The 17,820-nt window shown below is 54.9% G+C and overlaps 2 protein-coding genes across 6 annotated transcripts in view; both read left to right on the top strand.

Annotated features, from left to right (window-relative positions):
* The window catches only part of ITGA3 (integrin, alpha 3 (antigen CD49C, alpha 3 subunit of VLA-3 receptor)), a 34,190-nt gene extending 30,084 nt beyond the window's left edge, over positions 1-4,106 (top strand). Inside the window, exons 24-26 of one of the 2 annotated variants that reach the window (XM_011999278.1) lie at positions 1,419-1,544; positions 1,900-2,041; positions 2,779-4,106. In XM_011999278.1, the coding sequence (XP_011854668.1) occupies positions 1,419-1,544; positions 1,900-2,010 (237 nt within the window). In that variant the 3' untranslated portion in view covers positions 2,011-2,041; positions 2,779-4,106. The remainder of the gene's footprint in view (positions 1-1,418; positions 1,545-1,899; positions 2,042-2,778) is intronic. The other variant, XM_011999277.1, reaches the window with a different exon arrangement.
* Positions 4,107-8,278: 4,172 nt separating this feature from the next.
* The window catches only part of PDK2 (pyruvate dehydrogenase kinase, isozyme 2), a 16,955-nt gene continuing 7,413 nt past the window's right edge, over positions 8,279-17,820 (top strand). Inside the window, exons 1-3 of one of the 4 annotated variants that reach the window (XM_011999274.1) lie at positions 8,279-8,440; positions 9,677-9,831; positions 11,286-11,427. In XM_011999274.1, the coding sequence (XP_011854664.1) occupies positions 11,360-11,427 (68 nt within the window). In that variant the 5' untranslated portion in view covers positions 8,279-8,440; positions 9,677-9,831; positions 11,286-11,359. Of the gene's footprint in view, positions 8,441-8,823; positions 9,104-9,238; positions 9,356-9,676; positions 9,832-11,285; positions 11,428-17,820 lie in introns of those variants that run through there. The other 3 variants (XM_011999270.1, XM_011999272.1, XM_011999273.1) reach the window with 3 other exon arrangements.

The raw sequence follows: 17,820 nt of genomic DNA, 5'->3' as shown, positions 1-17,820 counted from the left end.
CTAACTGGGAACCTTTAGTTTTCTTTATATCATCTGTATTTTTAAAAAAATCATCAAAATAATTTTAAAAGAAGTGAAAATCATGTATAGTCAGAACAAACACGGCTGGGTGCAGTGACTCACACCTGTAATCCCAGCACTTTGAGAGGCCAAGGCAGGTGGATCACCTGAGGTCAGGAGTTTGAGACCAGCCTGGTCAACATGGTGAAACCCCATCTTTACTGAAAATACAAAAATTAAATGGGCATGGTGGTGCATGCCTGTAATTCCAGCTACTTGGGAGGCTGCGGCAGGAGAATTGCTTGAAGCTGGGAGGAGGTGGTTGCAGTGAGCCGAGGTTGCGCCACTGCACTCCAGCCTGGGCAACAGAGCAAAACTCCATCTCAAAAACAAACAAACAAAAACAACTCATATACACACACATCCATATTTATCTCCGTTGTAGGGGAAGAAAAAGAATGGGACTATCGGCCAGGCACGGTGGCTCATGCCTGTAATCCCAGCACTTTGGGAGGCCGAAGTGGGCGGATCGCCTGAGGTCGGGTGTTCAAGACCAGCCTGACCAACATGGTGAAACCCCATCTCTACTAAAAGTACAAAATTAGCCAGGCATGGTGGTGCACGCATGTAATCCCAGCTATTCTGGAGGCTGAGGCAGGAGAATCACTTGAACTTGGGAGGCGGAGCTCGTGGTGAGCCGAGATTGCGCCTGGGCAACAGAGCGAGACTCTATCAAAAAAAAAAAAAAAAGAATGGGACTATATGCTATGAATTCTTTGTGGGGTTTTTTTGGTGAATATTTATGGAGTGCTTGCTGTGTAGCAGGTGTTGCTGTAAGCAGTTTTCATATATCAAACACACTTAATTCTCCGCAGCAACCTATGAGATAGGTATTATTCCCATTTTACAGATGAACAACAGAGAGGTTAAGTAACTTGCCAAGGTCACACAGCTCGTGAATAGCAAAGCTGGGCTAGAACCCAGGTAGTCTGGCTCCAGCACCCCTGCATTTGGCCGTTCTGCTGTTCTATGAGGTAGGCATTATGATCCCCCTCATCAGATAGCAGAAAGCATGAGATTCAGAGGGGTGCAATTACTTGTCCAAGGTCACACAGCTCGTCAGGGAAGGAGCTGGTACCCAGGCCTAGAGGTGTAGGTCACACACTCAGACTCCAGGCCACCTCCCAGATCTGAGGCTGCTCCTCTGGAGTCAAGTCTGTGCCTGGGAGAAGCAGGAAGGACCACTGGACCTACCGTTAGTGGGGCAGGCAGAGACTTTTTCCAGTCCCAGGCTGCCCCCTACTGGCAGCATGACAAACAGCAGGTGCCTGGGCCCAGCTGGGATAGCTGGGATAGGAAGGGGGAGGATGGGCCTAAGCGGGCCTAAGGAGGGCTGAGTCCTCCTCTCCCCTCTGCAGTTCTCCGTGGACATTGACTCGGAGCTGGTGGAGGAGCTGCCGGCTGAGATCGAGCTGTGGCTGGTGCTGGTGGCCGTGGGTGCGGGGCTGCTGCTTCTGGGGCTGATCATTCTCCTGCTGTGGAAGGTTAGTAGCCCGGCCGCACTCTCGCTCCGGGACCTTCACCAGCACACTCACCAGCCCTTCCTCCAACCCACCTCTCACCATCCCGGTCCTCCCTTCCATCTCACCGCCGCCCTTCCTCCCTGTCCTCTCCACCTTCTCCCACCAGCTTACAGGCTCACCCCCGGCCTGGGTTAGTGGGGGAAGCTGCAAGCTGGAAAGGGGGACCCAGGAGCTCTGGCTTCTGACCACACCACCAAGCTGGGACTGAGCCCCAGCCCCCAGGCTCCCCAGCCCTAAGCCCCAGTCCACGAGTGCTGCTGGTGAGGACAGCCCAGCGCCCCCCTGATGGCCCATCCCCACCTCCTCCCCTCCGCAGTGCGGCTTCTTCAAGCGAGCCCGCACTCGCGCCCTGTATGAAGCTAAGAGGCAGAAGGCGGAGATGAAGAGCCAGCCGTCAGAGACAGAGAGGCTGACCGACGACTACTGAGGGGGCAGCCCCCCATCCCCGGCCCACCTGGGTAACACGGCCTCCGGGCCCCCTTCCCCGAGCCCCACAGCTGGCCGGGCCTCTGACTCTGTCCTGTCCGCTCCTCTTCCCTTATGGGCCTGTTCTGACCTCATTCTGTCCCCACCACCACCTCAAAGATCAGGCCACTCTGACTCTCCCTCCAGCCCCCTGGTCTGGCTTTCATCAGCCTCCCCCTGAGCCCCTTGGTGACTTGGGACCCCTTCAGGGAGCCATAAAACCCTCTCTGTGATGACCTTGCTTTCTGGGGATTGGAACAAGGTCAAGGGCAAGGCCAGGCCCCATCTCTAGACCACAGGCATGTCCAGAATAATTCTACACTCGCATTTCCACCCCTAGGGAAGGAGGGGAGCAGTAGAGACCCTCCTCCTGGGAACTAGCCTGTTTCCTCCTGAGCAGCCCTTCCAGGATAACAAGTGGACCCACTCCCAACATTGTGATTAGCGTAGACTGCCAGTCTTCCTGGCCATTCCATCCACTGTCTCTGCGGCTGCCCTCCGTCTCCATCTGCCTCTTCCTCTCCTCTCTGCCTTCCTCAACTCCTCCTTCCTCTGGGGCCTGGGGTGGAGAAACTCGTTCTCCGTATCTCAGTGCAGGGAGATGGGATGTGTTCTGTCAAGAGTTCTGGCTTTGAGGAGTTCTGGGTGGGAGGGGGAGAGGCCTGGCACTCCTTCCTGGCGGCTCAAACTCTGGATGCTAATATTCTTTCTCTTCTCCCTCCAACTCCAGTGTGACTTCTTTAAGAGGACCCGCTATTACCAGATCATGCCCAAGTACCACGCGGTGCGGATCCGGGAGGAGGAGCGCTACCCACCTCCAGGGAGCACCCTACCCACCAAGAAGCACTGGGTGACCAGCTGGCAGACTCGGGACCGATACTACTGACATCCTCCCTGATCCTGCCCCCTCCTCCCCCAGTGTCCCCTTTTTTCCTATTTATCATAAGTTATGCCTCTGACAGTCCACAGGGGCCATCGCCTTTGGCTGGCAGCAGCAGGCTTAGGCACATACACCTCGTCAAGTGCACGCACATACTGTCTGGCCCTGGGGATCTCCCTGCAGGAGGGCCAGCGCTGTGGACCTTACAAGGCCGAGCACACTGCAGTCCTGTGCCCTAGACACACGTGGGGCCCACTGCTTGTGGACTGTGCTGGCACATCATGGATGGTGCATGGGCTCGCCGTGTCTCAGCCTCTGCCTGCGCCAAAACAAGCCAAAGAGCTTCCGGCCCGAGCCGGGAGGAAAAGGCCCCTGCAATGTGGTGACACTTCCCCCTTTCACACTGGATCCATCTTGAGCCACAGTCACTGGATTAACTTTGCTGTCAAAACTACTGACAGGGAGCAGCCCCCCGAGCCCCGGCTGGTGGGCCCCCACTGCCACCCATGCCAGAGAGCTGGGGGTCCTGCCTAAGGTTGTCCATGGGGGCATGCTCTACCCAACAGCAAAGGAACTAGAAAGGAGGTCCCAGAACAGCTTTCGTTCCTGCATCTCTGTGAAGCCTGTCTCCTTGGCCACAGACTGAACTCGCAGGGAGTGCAGTCGGAACGAACAAAGACAGGCAAATGGCGAGGTAGCCTGGGCTCACTGTGCTGGGACTGCCCTGGGGGCACGGCGGATCCGCCACAGAGAGGAGGGGACCAATTCTGGGCCAGACAGATGTTGGGAGGATACAGAGGAGATGCCACTTCTGACTCACCACTACCAGCCAGCCTCAGAAGGCCCCAGAGAGACCCTACAAGACCACGGAGGGAGCGACGCTTGAATGTAGGACAGGCAGCTGGCCATGCACTGGGGTCCTAGAGGTGGAGTTCTTAGCTATCCTTGGCTTTCAGAGCCAGCCTGGCTCTGTCCCCTCCCCCATGGGCTGTGTCCTAAGGCCCATTTGAGAAGCTAAGGCTAGTTCCAGAAAACCTTTCCTGACCCCTGCCTGTTGGCAGGCCCACCCCCAGCCCCTTCCATGGTACTGTAGCAGGGGAGTGCTCTCCCCCTCCTCGTGCCTTCTTTGTACATAGGCTTCTCACGGCGACCAATAAACAGCTCCCAGTTTGTATGCAGCTGCATCTGCTTCCACCCACTCCCCAGCCTTTACCAACCCCGGGTCAATGGATGATGATATCATCCAGCCAACACCTAGGTAGATGAAGCCAGGTCTGGGGACTTGCGGGTTTGAGGGTAAAGATTGATGGAGGTGACCGGGTGCAGTGGCTCACGCCTGTAATCCCAGCACTTTGGGAGGCCAAGGCATGTGGATCACGTGAGGCCAGGAGTTCGAGACCAGCCTGGCCAACATGGCGAAACCCTGTCTCTACTAAAAATACAAAAGTTAGCTGGGTGCAGTGGCACATGCCTATAATCCCAGCTACTTGGGAGGCTGAAGTAGGAGAATCACTTGAACCCAGGAGGCAGAGGTTGCAGTGAGCCAAGATCGTGCCACTGCACTCCAGCTTGGACGACAGAGCAAGACTCCATCTCAAAGAAAGAAAAAAAAAAAGATTGATGGAGGTGACGCCGGCCCCTGCTCTCAGAAATCCTCCCATCTAAGAGTCTGTCATGAGGGGTGAGCCCTGGGGGACCTGGATGGAACCCAGAACGCCTTCTTGGAGGACAGTGCGCTGACCCTGGGGAGGAACAGGCAGGCAGAGGTGGCAACATGCAGGGTCAGGAAGAGGCAAAAGCTACTCAGCTATAGGAAGAGGCAGTCCTGGCAGGCTGTGGAGGGAGGAGAGCCCTCAGTCAGGCTGAATTCAAATAAGGGACTGCTTTTCTGCCTTGGTTTCCCCACAACCACCACCAGGCGCCAAGAAGAGGTCAGAAGGTAAACCACTGATCCAAGGCTGCAGAGACTGAACTGTCACAATGTTCAGCCTCCAGGAGCTGAGAGCTCTGGTCTTTTGGAAGCTCCTTGGGAGTGTCTGAGCGCCTGGCTTACACGGCCACAGCATGTGGATCAAGCCTTCGCTTTGCTTCCTGCCATGTCCTGGGTTCCCAAAGCAGCTTCCTCCTCTGCCCTTGGTTTGTCCCCTCCACACAGGCCTGGGGAATGGAGTAAGGCCGTTCCCCCTGTGACCTCTGTGAGCTGGAGCGTGGCCTAGGTCCTTCTGTTAATTTTCCTCAAGGCTGTGAACTTTGGTAAGACTTCACTGGAGGCTGGAAATTGCTACCCAGAGAAGTCCAGAGGTAGAAGCCAGGTCAGATATGCTCAGAGCTCACAGACCCAGGCTGTTCTGGGAGGCCCACCTGATGCCTGGGTGCCTCCCAGCCTCCTCGTGGTGGCAGCTGTCTGCCCCACCTCCCTCCACCAGTGCTCAGCTCACAACAGGGTTCGGGGCCCAATGTGTGCCCCTTTCCCCCTCCTCATTTTCTGTGCCTGGATTTGCCCCTTCCCAGGGTGACTGACAATGGAATGTCCACTTTCCCCAGGAAAACCGTAGCCCCTACCCGGAGCTGCCAGGCTCTCAGAACCCAGTGAGTGGAGACGACACTTTATTTTCTAGAATCTGGGATCCACTTCTTTGGGCATAACACATGTGCGTTGTCAAAGCTCGGCCCAGTCTTGTTCTTACAGCCACTTACTGCTTAAGACAGGGGTGTTTACACATTCCTCTGGCCAGTTTCACAGACCCCCCAGTCTCCTGTCAGCCACTGCTTGAGGAAGACCACACACACACACACACACACACACTCTCTCTCTCGAGGATAAGTCATTTTCAGAACTAGCGTAAGCTACATATTATGAAAGAAACATAACTGGCAGAGATGTAGCAATGCCCGCTGTAAAAGAACCCTCTGCAATGCCAAGTTTTTTGAGCTCCTTGGAGAGTCCCCCACCAACCCATGTTACACATATAGTGGGAGATTTGGGAATCGGGGGGCAGGGTGCGGTTTACCTCAGCATCACCTAACTAAACTTGACTGTGATGTACCACATCACACCACTGTTGTTAGCACCCTGCAGCAGGCTCTGCAGAAGGAATTCTTATCCAAGCACAGAGCCCACACTGTGGAAGTCCAGCCTAAGGTGAGGGTCATGGGAAATCTCTTTCCCTCTCCTACACCTAGCCTTAGAGGCCATGGTCTTTTCCTTGTTACTTTAATTTTGACAATAACAGCAATAGCTACCATTTATTGCTAGGCACAGAAATAGGCCTCTTTTTTTTGAGACAGGGTCTCACTCTGTCACCCAGATTGCAGTGCCATGGCATGATCATGGCTCTGGTTCACTGCTGCCTTGACCTCCTGGGCTCAAGCAATCTTCCCACTTCAGCCTCCCAAGTAGCTGGTACTATAGGTACCTGCCACCACACTCAGTTAATTTTATATTTTTTGTAGAGACAAGATCTTGCTATGCTGCCCAGGCTGGTCTCAAACTCCTGGACTCAAGCAATCCTCGTACCTCAGCCTCCCAAAGTGAGGGCCAGGTTTTTTGTACATAATATTCTATATATTCTTCTGTGTACTTGAAAACTGCACTCACCAGCATCATCAATCACGTCCTAATTGCTAGCCCACTGGATGTTTGGTGGTTCTCTGGAATATGTCTGCGGTATGCTCCCCTGCTCACCCTGTCTTCTTTTTCACCCTGTCCTCCCTACTATGTGCTGAGCACTGCCTGATGCTGGAGATAGAGCAGTGAACAAGACAGATACAACACCTGCCCTGCCCTCATGGAGCTTAAAGTCTAGCAGGAAAACAGATCAGTCAGCAAACAATTTTCACTCAATTGATAAGAGCTACCATCAGCTCCTTTTAACCCCTCCTTCCTGGATTTGTCCAGGTAGCTTTCAGCCAATCCCTTTCCTCAAAAAGGTACCTGTTTCACGTGTCCTGATCTTTCCTTGTCCTCCCTTAAGGGGCCTTGTGGGTTCCCAGTCTGGATGACAGTGACCCAGACTACAAATATTTGCTAAGATCAGGAGATCTAAGGAGCCCTTGAAGGGAGCCTATGACCCAGCTTAGTAAGATCAGGGAAGGCTTCCAGGAGGAAGGGATGCCTAAGCAGCTGAGACCTGAAGAATGGGCAGGTGAAGCTGGGAAGAAAGAATGATCCATACAGAAGAGGTGCATTTGCAGTGGCTTAGAGATTAGAGGCTGGTTCAAGGCAGCAGACAGGTATGGCTGGGAGCTGCGTGGCGGAATGGAGAGAGAGGAGTCTGGAGAATTAAGCAAAAGCCAATTGTGTGACAACCGGAAAGGCTCCGGTAAGAAGAAGAGAGCCATTGATGGCCAGGCACAGTGCCTCATACCTGTAATCCCTGCACTTTGGGAGGTTGAGGTGGGGAGATCACTTGAGTTCAGGAGTTCAAGACCAGCCTGGCCAACATGGTGAAACCCTGTCTCTACTAATATTACAAAAATTAGCCAGGTGTGGTAGTACACGCCTGTTATCCCAGCTACTTGGAAGGCTGAGACAGGAGAATCGTTTGAACCTGGGAGGAGGAGTTTGCAATGAGCCAAGGTTGTGCCACTGCACTCCAGCTTGGACGACAGAGTGAGACTCCATCTGAAAAAAAAAAAATAGCCCATTGAAAGGCTGTGAGCAAGGAAGTAATAAGGTCAGATTTGCAGTTGACAATGATCCGAGTCTTGGCTTTCTTATCTACGAAATGAGGCTAAGAATAATAAAATAGAGAATTAAATGAGATAATGTCTGCAGACAGTGCCTGGCATATAGCTTATTATTCTTCCAGCTAAGAGGCCCTTCCATTTGCGAAGTTTGTGAGGTCTGTATTACAATCATATTCAGTTATAGCTAATTATTTACTTATGTAGCTATCTCTGAAACGTAGAAATGAAATCACTGAGGAAAAAAGCCATTTCTTGATCCTGTCTGTGTTCCCTGTTTCCAGCAGAAAGCCTAACACATTTTAGGCTAATGTCACCGAGCAAAGAAAGCATCAAAGTGGCGGGTCGGGCCCTAAGCCCACGATCGGCCACAAGAGGGCGCATCACGTTTTCTCCAAGAGAAGCGGGGCTGCTGATGAAGGACGGGCTCCCGGCCCCTCAGAGACACTTCACCTCCTGGAATCTTGCTCTAAGGAAGCCCGTTGCGAAGGAGGTGGCTTTCTCAGGTGGTCGCGCTAGATGTCCAAGGCTTTATGTTCGGTCAGATGAGCTATATAATAAAATGAAAGTGTTAACTGGCATGGACGATAACTGCCGCCTCCACCGCCACTAGTCGTGACGGTTTTTACTCTGGATGTTTTTCAGTTGGAAAAGCAAACTCCACCTTTTCCTGAGCCGCTCAGATCTTTGTGGAAGTGGGTGGGCTGCACATATACGGGACGGATTCGTATAGGCTTGCACCCTGGTTCCGAATTTTGCAAACATTCGCAGTCTGGGTCACTGTCATCCGGACTGGGAATCCCCAAGACCCGTTAAGGGAGGGCAGGTAAAGATGATGACAGGTGAAACAGGTACCTTTGAGTTGGAGGAAAGGGATTGGTTGAAAGCTACCTAGACAATTCTGGAAAGGAAGGGTTAAAAGGAGCCGGCGGGTGAAGGAGATGCAAGGAGATAGCGAGGGAAAGGCAGGCGTGGAAGAGGAAACGAAAGGGCTGGCGGGGCTCTGGGAAGGAAGGGGTTAACCCCGGCTTCGCCCCCGGGAGGAAAGGGACGCGTGAACACAGGGGAGGTGGGATCTCGGCGCAGCCTCCCCAAAACAACAGGCCGCTCAGGCAAAGCGTGGGTTAAGGGGGCGGGCCTGGAGGGAAGCCACGTGCCGGGGCGGAAAGCTATTGGTTCTCCCGGAGTTGTTTGTGAGTGGCCATTGGCGACGTCGAGGCGCCACGACGAGCCGATTGGCTGGGCCTTGGAGTGCTCGCCAGGGCAAGGGTAGGGAGGAGGCGGCCGAATCGCGTCGCTGGGCCGAACGGTGCGCGAGCGCTGCTAGCGCAGGGACCACAACCCGAGTCGCGGCCGCAGCAGCCATGCGCTGGGTCTGGGCGCTGCTCAAGAATGCGTCCCTGGCTGGGGCGCCCAAGTACATAGAGCACTTCAGCAAGTTCTCCCCGTCCCCGCTGTCCATGAAGCAGTTTCTGGACTTCGGTACGGAGTGGGCGGGAGGCGGCTGGCAGCGGAGGCCCGCGGGGCGCTGGGAGGGGCAGCCGGGGGCCAGGGGGGACGGAGCAGAAGAAAGGCCCCGAGTGACAGAGAAGGGTTGTTTGGAAAGGTACAGGCAGGAAAGAGTTAATGGGGAAGGAGGGACTGGCCGGGGCCTCTCGACTGGGCTGTTGATGGGAATGGGGGGGCACTTACAAGGACGGTCCCGAGGTTTCTTCCTTGGCTTCATGAGGGGTCTTGAAGAGTTAGGGGCAGTGAAGCTGCGATGTTACTACAGGAAGGGAGTAGGGTGGTATCCGGACGCTAAAAGGTTAATGGGAGTTGTCCTCATGACTGGAGGAGTAGGAGCCCCTCCTCCCACCAGAGGAAACTGGGGGTCTGTTGGTGGGAGTGAGGAGGCAGGGTTGAGAGGTGCAGCCGTCTGGAGAGAGACCTGGACTGGGCACGAAGGATCAGACACCCCTGGGCAGTGGGTGAGATTAAGCCAGGAGCAGTTGGGGAAGGGGTCTCTTTCAGAAGATGCCAGCGGGAGAGAGTGCCGTGACTGGTAGGCATCCACCCACAGAAGGAGCTGGACCCTAGCTGCCCCAGTAGGCAAGGACACTTGAAGATCAAATCTGTTCCGGCCTGGCAGCCTCTCCCGAGCTGGGCAGGGGCCCCAGGCACCGTGATGTGGAGTCAAGCCGCCTATACCTCCCTTGGCTGCCCCAGGGTTGCTAGGTCAGGATCACCCACTACCAGCATTCTGGGGGTGGCCCTGGGGCAGGAGGGAGGCTGTGCCAGTGTGGCGGCTGAAACGGGCATTGTGTGGGCCCTGTCTGTCTACGTGGTATTTCCATGGTGCCAGCTGGGAACTGCGGGTGGGGGGCAGTTTCTCAAGAGTTGAGTTGATAGTGCCTGGCTTGGGGTGCAGCTACGTCAGTGGTGCGACGGGAGCAGGGAGGTGGCAGCCGAGACACAGGGCACCTGTTCCTCAGGACTCGTCTGCCTGCACCCCTGCCCTGTCTGAGTCTTGAGCCTCCCCCATGTAGGAAAGCCTCCTGGGCCCACTCCTAGCCCCCAGCCACTGTCCCCACAAACTGCACCCTCATTACAGAAACACCACAGCTGTTGGGGGCTCACAGTACAGTTTGGTCAACTTGTAGTTTTTTTTTTTTTTTTTTTTTTTGAGACAGAGTCTAGCTCTGCGGCCCAGGCTGGAGTGCAGTGGCGGGATCTCAGCTCACTGCAAGCTCCGCCTCCCGGGTTCATGCCATTCTCCTGCCTCAGCCTCCCGAGTAGCTGGGATTACAGGCGCCCGCCACCTCGCACGGCTAGTTTTTTGTATGTTTTAGTAGAGACGGGGTTTCACCGTGTTAGCCAGGATGGTCTCGATCTCCTGACCTTGTGATCCGCCCGTCTCGGCCTCCCAAAGTGCTGGGATTACAGGCTTGAGCCACTGCGCCCGGCCGGTCAACTTGTAGTTTTATGGGAGAAACTGAGACCTTCAAAAGGATGATGGCATGGCCTGGGTGACAGAGTTGCAAGCAGAGCCTGATGGACTGGAACCCAGGGCCTCTGACCCTGGGCCAAGGCCTTATTCGGGCCCCCACCCTCTCCATCTTGATGCCAGACAAGGACCGTGGCATTTGGACTCCTGTTCTTGGGCCCATTTGCCTCATGGATGGGCATTAAGACACAGCAGCCCCACATGGGCATTCAGGCCAGGCTGGGTGAGGTGGGCTGGCCAGAGACAATATTGGGACACCGCAGTGGTGGTCTGGCCATAGTCCCCCTCAGCCAGAGCCCAGTCCTAGGTAGGGATGGGTTTCCCAGGCTCCTTTGCCTCCGGGATCAGCCCCTCAAAGTGAGTGTGCTGGGAGAGGAGGAAAGAGAAGTGAGGTGACTGAGGCCAGAGGCATTTCCAAATGGGCCCAGTAGTGGCCCTGTCTACTGTGGTTAAAGGCAAGCAGGGTTCAGCTGGGGGTGAGGAGAGGATGCCACCCCCTGGAGTGTTAGGCACAGGGTGTAGGTGTTTGAGCCCTGCAGGGGATGGGGAGCCTTGCTGTGTGCCCCTGGGCAGGTCAGTTGCTCTCTGAACCCCCAGTTAATGAAGGGTTTAGCTGACCTGGCCGAGACATCCTTTGGCTTTCATAGTTGGTGGCTCTGTGGCTCACGTCTCTTTCTCCTGCCAGGATCCAGCAATGCCTGTGAGAAAACCTCCTTCACCTTCCTCAGGCAGGAGCTGCCTGTGCGCCTGGCCAACATCATGAAGGAGATCAACCTGCTTCCCGACCGGGTGCTGAGCACACCCTCTGTGCAGCTGGTGCAGAGCTGGTGAGACCCCTGGCTCCGTCCCTGCACCTCCCACTCCATCGCCAGTGTGCCTGGGCTCAGGGATGGAGTCTCCAAGCTTTTAGCAGCCTTGAGGGTGGGGTGGGGACAGACAGGAGACACCAAAGCCCCAAGAGCTTGGAGTTGCCTAGGGTCACATGGGAATCTGAGGCCAAAGCAGGACTGAGGTCAAGCTCCTGGTCTCCATGTGTAGCCCTCTTACCACCCACCTTTCTTTGGAAACCCAGGATCCACCCAGGAAAACATGGTTTTCACAGCCAAAACCCCAAATTAGGCTGATGTCAGCGTTAGCTACCAGCCCAGTGTGCTGGAACTCGAGTGGCTGTTAGGCAGTATTTATTTGGGGGTGACTTTTTGGGAAACAGAAACAAGAAGCAAGTTTTCAAATAAACTATACAACCCAAGCTGCAAGATAGACTGTTTTGGATGTTGGAAAATACTCAGATACACACAGGGATGGCACAGTGCCTTCCCGCAGAGCTTTGGAGGGGCAAAGACCAAAAGTTTATTGCGCACTGCAGCAGGAACAGAGGGAAAGGCTCAGCAGGCTTCACTCAAGAACTCAAGTAACTGGATGAAATTAGCCAAAGGCCAGTCACATGAAGAATAAACAAGGGTGTCCCCTGTCACTGGGCGTGTAAAATAGCTAATCCTCATTGACTTTGGTGGCACCCGTGCGGACATCTTCTGTTGGTTCTTCTGGACTTGCAGTATGATATGGCTGTGATTTCCTTGTAGACTCAGGAGCACATGCCCACATGTACTCTGAGCCTAAAGCCATGCGAAGTCACAGCAGCTGCCCTCAGGGGCCTGTGATCTGGAAGGAAAAATAATACGCAGGCAGGGTGAACTGAGTCCAGCATAGTGCTAGGAGCAGGGAGCTGCCGAAGAGTTCGTTTTATTTAAATTAGGAATCCAAACATTATTTTAAAAGAACATTGATACTTTTCCTTTATTGTGGAAGTATAACAGGGTCACTTGACACTTGGAAAACGCAAAATAGTAGATAGAAGAAATTGCCAACCACTCCCCTCCACCCCCTAACGGAACACAGCTCAGTTTCATCAGATGTAGTGGTGCCTTTCCGCACTGTTTTCTATGCACGGACCTGTGTATATGGGGCTTATTGTAATTAAATGAGATATGGTGAGGGGTAGTGTTGTACACACAAGGCCAGGAGTGTAGTGGATACACCATGAATGTTGGTTGAATGACACGTTGTGGGGCAGTTGCCATGGACATGCAGAGGAGGTGACTTGTCACTGGACCTTACAGGGTACCTAGGCAAGCTTAGAGCTACAAGGAAGGGAAGGGCATTCCAGGCTAAAGGAATAGGCTGGGCAAAGGTGTGGAGACAGGAAGGGGCCTGGCTAATGTAGCTGGGAACTGACTTTCTGGAGATTGTGCTGTTAGTGTGGGCTGTGAAGAAGGGGCGGAGGCATGAGGCACAGAGCCTGATTTTCATGGAACCCAACCAGGTCACCCCTTGCTGTGCCCTGCCTCTCGGAGGTCCAGGACCTCTGAGCCAACCAACACTTCCCACCGTGGGTGGTGTGGAGTGGTGGGAAGGAGACAGAAGGTGCCATCTGTTCTCCCTGGCCCTCCTCTGGCTCTATCCGGCTGCCTGACCTGGCTGCCTCTCCACCTGGTCCCTGACTTCAGGGCAGAACTTCTCAGGCCCCTCCCTGGACACCGTGTTCCTGGGAGAGCTGAGGGATGCAGAAGGAGGGCACAGGGCTGCTGAGCTTCCCATGACTCCCCCAGGGGCCCCTGCAGAGTCCCTTCCTGAAAAATCAGTGACGCAGATAAGGGGTTGGCCTGACATTCTTCCACAAAGCTTGCAAGTAATGTCAAGTAACAGTGGGAGGGAATGAAGTTAGACAAGAGAGAACGCTTCCTCAATGAAAGATTCAGCTTGGAGGAGAGCGGGCCGAGGGATTGCTAAAGCATCCCAACATGCTGAAGAGACAGCCTGCCAAGAATGTTTCCAGAGAGAATGAGCATTGGCTGCAGCAAGAGAGACTGCAGTGTGAGGACAAGAAGGACTTCCCGACAGGGTTGAGGTGGCTGCCTGTGAGAGAGTGGAGACCTCTTTCTCCAGGAGGAACAGCCTGCTAGCTGGAACGATGGAGGTGGGCAGGTTCTAGGTGCCTGAGAGGAGGAAGGGAGACTTTACCAGGGAGCTTGGCAAGAGGGCCTCTAGCCTGAGTCTGATGAGTAAGGAGCAAACCCTCTTTTCTGGAAAACACAAGAACCCTCAGCAGATGCAGTTATTAGTGGTCACGGTTCATCTGTGGTCACAGAAATGGAGTTTCTACTCTGCTGGGGAGAGGGTCTAGGCAGAGTCACTGTGGGCGAGCTGAGAATTCCTGGTTCTAAATAACCCTGATACGTTATTTCAACTGGACAGACTTGCGATAGTGGGCCCTGTTTTGGTGGAGACTGGACTGGGAGGGAAAGTCCCAGGTTTGACCTCGGCATGCGTGACTTTCAAGCTTCATCCTGGGCAAGTCATATGGCATCTCTGAGCCTCAGCTTCCTCATCTGTAAAATGGGGACCCATTGTGTTTGTAAGGGCCAAGGGCCAGTGCTGGATGTGAAAAGTGTGCAGAACTCTACCAACACAAGCCACGTCCCCAGGCTGCCAGGCAGCAACACCTCCAGCCCACAGATGATGTAATTGTGGTGTGGTTTCTTGGGCAAGGTAGTAATAAATTATGATAATAACAAAAGCAAACACCTCCAAAGGCTGGCTGTGTCCCAGGAGCTGTCCTAAGTGTCTACACATATTAACTCATTTCATCTTCACAACCTTATGAGGTAGTCCTTGCTATCATCCCATTTTCTAGATGAGAAACTGAGGTTCAGAGAGGTGAAGAAAACTTTTTTTTTTTTTTTTTTTTTTGAGACGGAGTCTCACTCTGTCGCCCAGGCTGGAGTGCAGTGGCGCGATCTCGGCTCACTGCAAGCTCCACCTCCCGGGTTCACGCCATTCTCCCGCCTCAGCCTCCGAGTAGCTGGGACTATAGGCGCCTGCCACCACGCCCGGCTAGTTTTTTGTATTTTTAGTAGAGACGGGGTTTCACCATGTTAGCCAGGATGGTCTCGATCTCCTGACCTCGTGATCCACCCGCCTCGGCCTCCCAAAGTGCTGGGATTACAGGCTTGAGCCACCGCGCCCGGCCGAGAAAACTTATCTGAGATCACTCAGTGAGTAGATGGTGGAGTTGGGATTCGAACCCAGCTGTTATATGGAGACTGGATTCTTGAAGGGAAAGAAGGGAGCCTGCGTTCTGGGCGGTGATGTGGAGTCAGAGATTTCCAAGTTCATGTTGCAAGTCTGTGGGAGAGCAGAACTCACTTTACAGAATTGTTGACAGCTGGTGTTGTTAGAGACGGAAAGGGACAACCCCGGCTCCTCTCCAGGCATGGAGTCGTGGGAATGTGCTTCCAGAAAATGCAGGGTTAAGCAGGAGCCGCCGAGTAGAATCAAATGACAATGACTCACTGCTATCACTAACAGGATATTTGTGGGGGCTGTAGGTGGGAGGTGATATGGCCGGCACCTTCGCACAAACCTCCCTTGCTTGTCAGCAAGGTGTGTGGACCCCACACAGAGGGTGTGGCTTGGGTGCTCAGGACCTGCTAAAGCCAGATGAGCTCTCCAAATCCGTCAGCTGCTCCTTGCATGGCCGGAGCAGAACCGACCACTTACTACGCATGTACTCGAGGCATCATCTCCTTTTCTGTACACCCAGGCCCACGAGGTGCTTACTCCTGTGAACCCCATTTTGCAGATGGGGACCTGAGGGACTCGGTGGCCTCTTTAAGGCGCAATCAGCAGCAGAACCCAAACCTGCCTGGCTCAGAGGCTCCGGAGGCAGGACACCGCCACCTCTCCCCCAGGTGCAGCGAGCACCCCCTCCCCAGCCTTTCCCTTGTTCACACCCTGCTCGCCAGCAGCTGTGGATATGAGTGCACAGGGCACAGCCTCACACACACCCACAGGCACGCACATGCCACATGCACACAATTACACACACTCGCCCGCTGGCTCAGCACCCCCTCTGCTCCCACACGGGGCTGCAGGGCCCTCCTCCCATACTTGCTCACCCTCTGCTCCCGCCCCCACCGCCCATTCTCAGCCCCACACTCTCACCAAGGCCCCTCGCTTCTGCATGCATCCCACACCTCCTCCTTCCCAATCCTGGGGCTCTAGACTGGTTCCGGAGCCCTGGAAAGCAGGGTTTGGATGGACCTCCACATTACCTTGGGCTGGGCTTGGGAGCTCCGAATCTCACCAAGGGACTCCTGGGGGCCTTGATTACTGTAGAGGTCAGCAGGCCCAAAGACCCCAGCCTCCTTGCAGGCCCGGGGAGGGGTGGGGGCAGTGCCTCTCCCGTCTGTTGGTGCCTCTCTGTCACTGCACCACTGCTTTCAGGTCTCCCTTATATATTCTGTCTGGCCTGCAAGGGGTGGGCAGCCCAGAGGCCAACACCACTCATCCCCAATCTCTCTTCTTAGGACCAAGAACCGGCCCAAGGGTGACATTTGGTGTACCAGGCCCCTAAGGGGCTTCAGGGCAAGGCCAGGGACCTCTGGGAAAATCCTCATCCTCTCCCCTCCATTTTAAGAGTAGCCCGGGCCCCCTGCCCTGGAGGAGCCCTGGCCCTGTGAGAGAGGCTGGCAGGCGCTGCCCGCTGTCACTCCATGCCAGTGCCCTTTGCTCCACTTCAGTGGCCACATGACCAGGTCCCATTTCTGCCCTCTAGGGTTGTTGAGCAGCCACAAAAGGGGTGGTGCCAGCAGCTGGGGCACTCTCCCTAGGTGAGACTGGGACTTTGACCGTGCCCACCCCCACCCACCGACCAGCACAGTCGGGAAGTGGCTTAGCCTCCCAGCTCCCACCTGCTTCATCCCCACCTGCCCCCTGGGAAGGGGTCCCAGGCCCCACTCTGCAGTGGGTCTCCTCTCCCTCCTCTCCCCACCTGCCCCTAGCACTGCCTGCATGCAGGCCCTCTCTCCCCTAAGAATTATATGAGCATGAAGGTCTATCCTGGGTGCATTTAGGGAGCAAGGGATTCGGAGCCATGTGGGCCTGGGAGAGAGAATCTCAGCTCTGCGTGTTAACTTCCTCATCTGTAAAATGGGTCCAGCAGTAGTGCCTACCTCCGGGGTTCTTGCAGAGGTGAAAGTGGGGCATGAGGGAAGCACAGGGTGGACCTGGCCATTGATACCCAGTACATGCCACCATCACCATCAGCAGCAGCATCACCGTCAGCGCCAGTGTCGGCTGTTGGCCACGTGGTGTAGACTTGGAGTCTGCGAGAGCTGGGTTTGAATCCCAGCCTGCTGCTTACTGTGTGGCCTGGGGCATATCACCTAACCTCTCAGTGCTGGTCTCATCTGCAAAAAAAAGGGAAATACCTTGTGTTCATCAGGGCTATTGGCAGAGGAGAGACCCTGTGTGGGACTCGGCACAGGTGGGCGTTAGTGGTCGCTATGTTATTCTCCAGGGAGACAGGTCTTAGGAGTGCCAGCCTGATCATCTGCTGGGTGGGGTGGCAGGGATGGTGTTGGGGGCTGAGATGAAGGCTGATCTTTTCTGCTGTCAGGGCCCCCAGCGCCCTCAGCAGCCACAGCTCCTCCTCTCCGGCTCTGTGCAGAGCTCTGGGTAGGGAGGGGTGGGCGGTTAGCTCTGGGCCTGAGACAGCCCCCTTCCTGTGGCAGTGGGGCAGGTCTCCAGGGCATAGGGGCTCAAACATGCTGTGGTTCAGAGCCTACAAGCAGTGGGAGAGTATCAGATGCCGCCTGGGGGCTCAGAGGATGCACGCAGCTGTCCACGATGTTTGAGCCACCTGCCATAATAAAAGCAAGCATTTAGAGAGTGCTCACTATGTGCTAGGCACTGTGCTAATCATCACATGGAATTCTCACCGCAAAGCAGTAAATACGTATCACAATCCCCATTTTCCTAACGAGCAAACTCAGGCCCACAGAGGCTCCTTGACCTACCCAGGGCCACACAGCTCCTGGTGCTTAAAGAGCCAGTTCTGGGTCCAGAGCTCGTTCTTTCACTCTCTTCTCTGCCAGGCAAGAGCAAGAGCAGCAGACGCTAGGTTTAAGGGGAAAGGCATTCCTAGCAGGGCATTCACAGTGCAGAGGGCAGTGTGTGAACAGAAGCGTGGAGGTGAGAGTCGAGCGGAATCAGCACCCTGGGGTGGCAAGAGCGCTGGAGACTCGGTACTTCCTCATCCCACTTACTAGCTATGGGGCCTCTTCACGCCTCCCTGGGGGAGGCTGTGCGTGGGACTGATTCCTGCCTGACGTACCTGTTCAGGTTACAGTGAAGGTCAGAGCACTGTGGACGTGGGA

The sequence above is a fragment of the Mandrillus leucophaeus genome, unplaced genomic scaffold (genome assembly GCF_000951045.1).
Source record: "Mandrillus leucophaeus isolate KB7577 unplaced genomic scaffold, Mleu.le_1.0 Scaffold59, whole genome shotgun sequence".
NCBI lineage: Eukaryota > Metazoa > Chordata > Mammalia > Primates > Cercopithecidae > Mandrillus > Mandrillus leucophaeus.
Note: the sequence above shows the minus strand (reverse complement) of the source record. Positions and strands in the feature narration are given on the sequence as shown.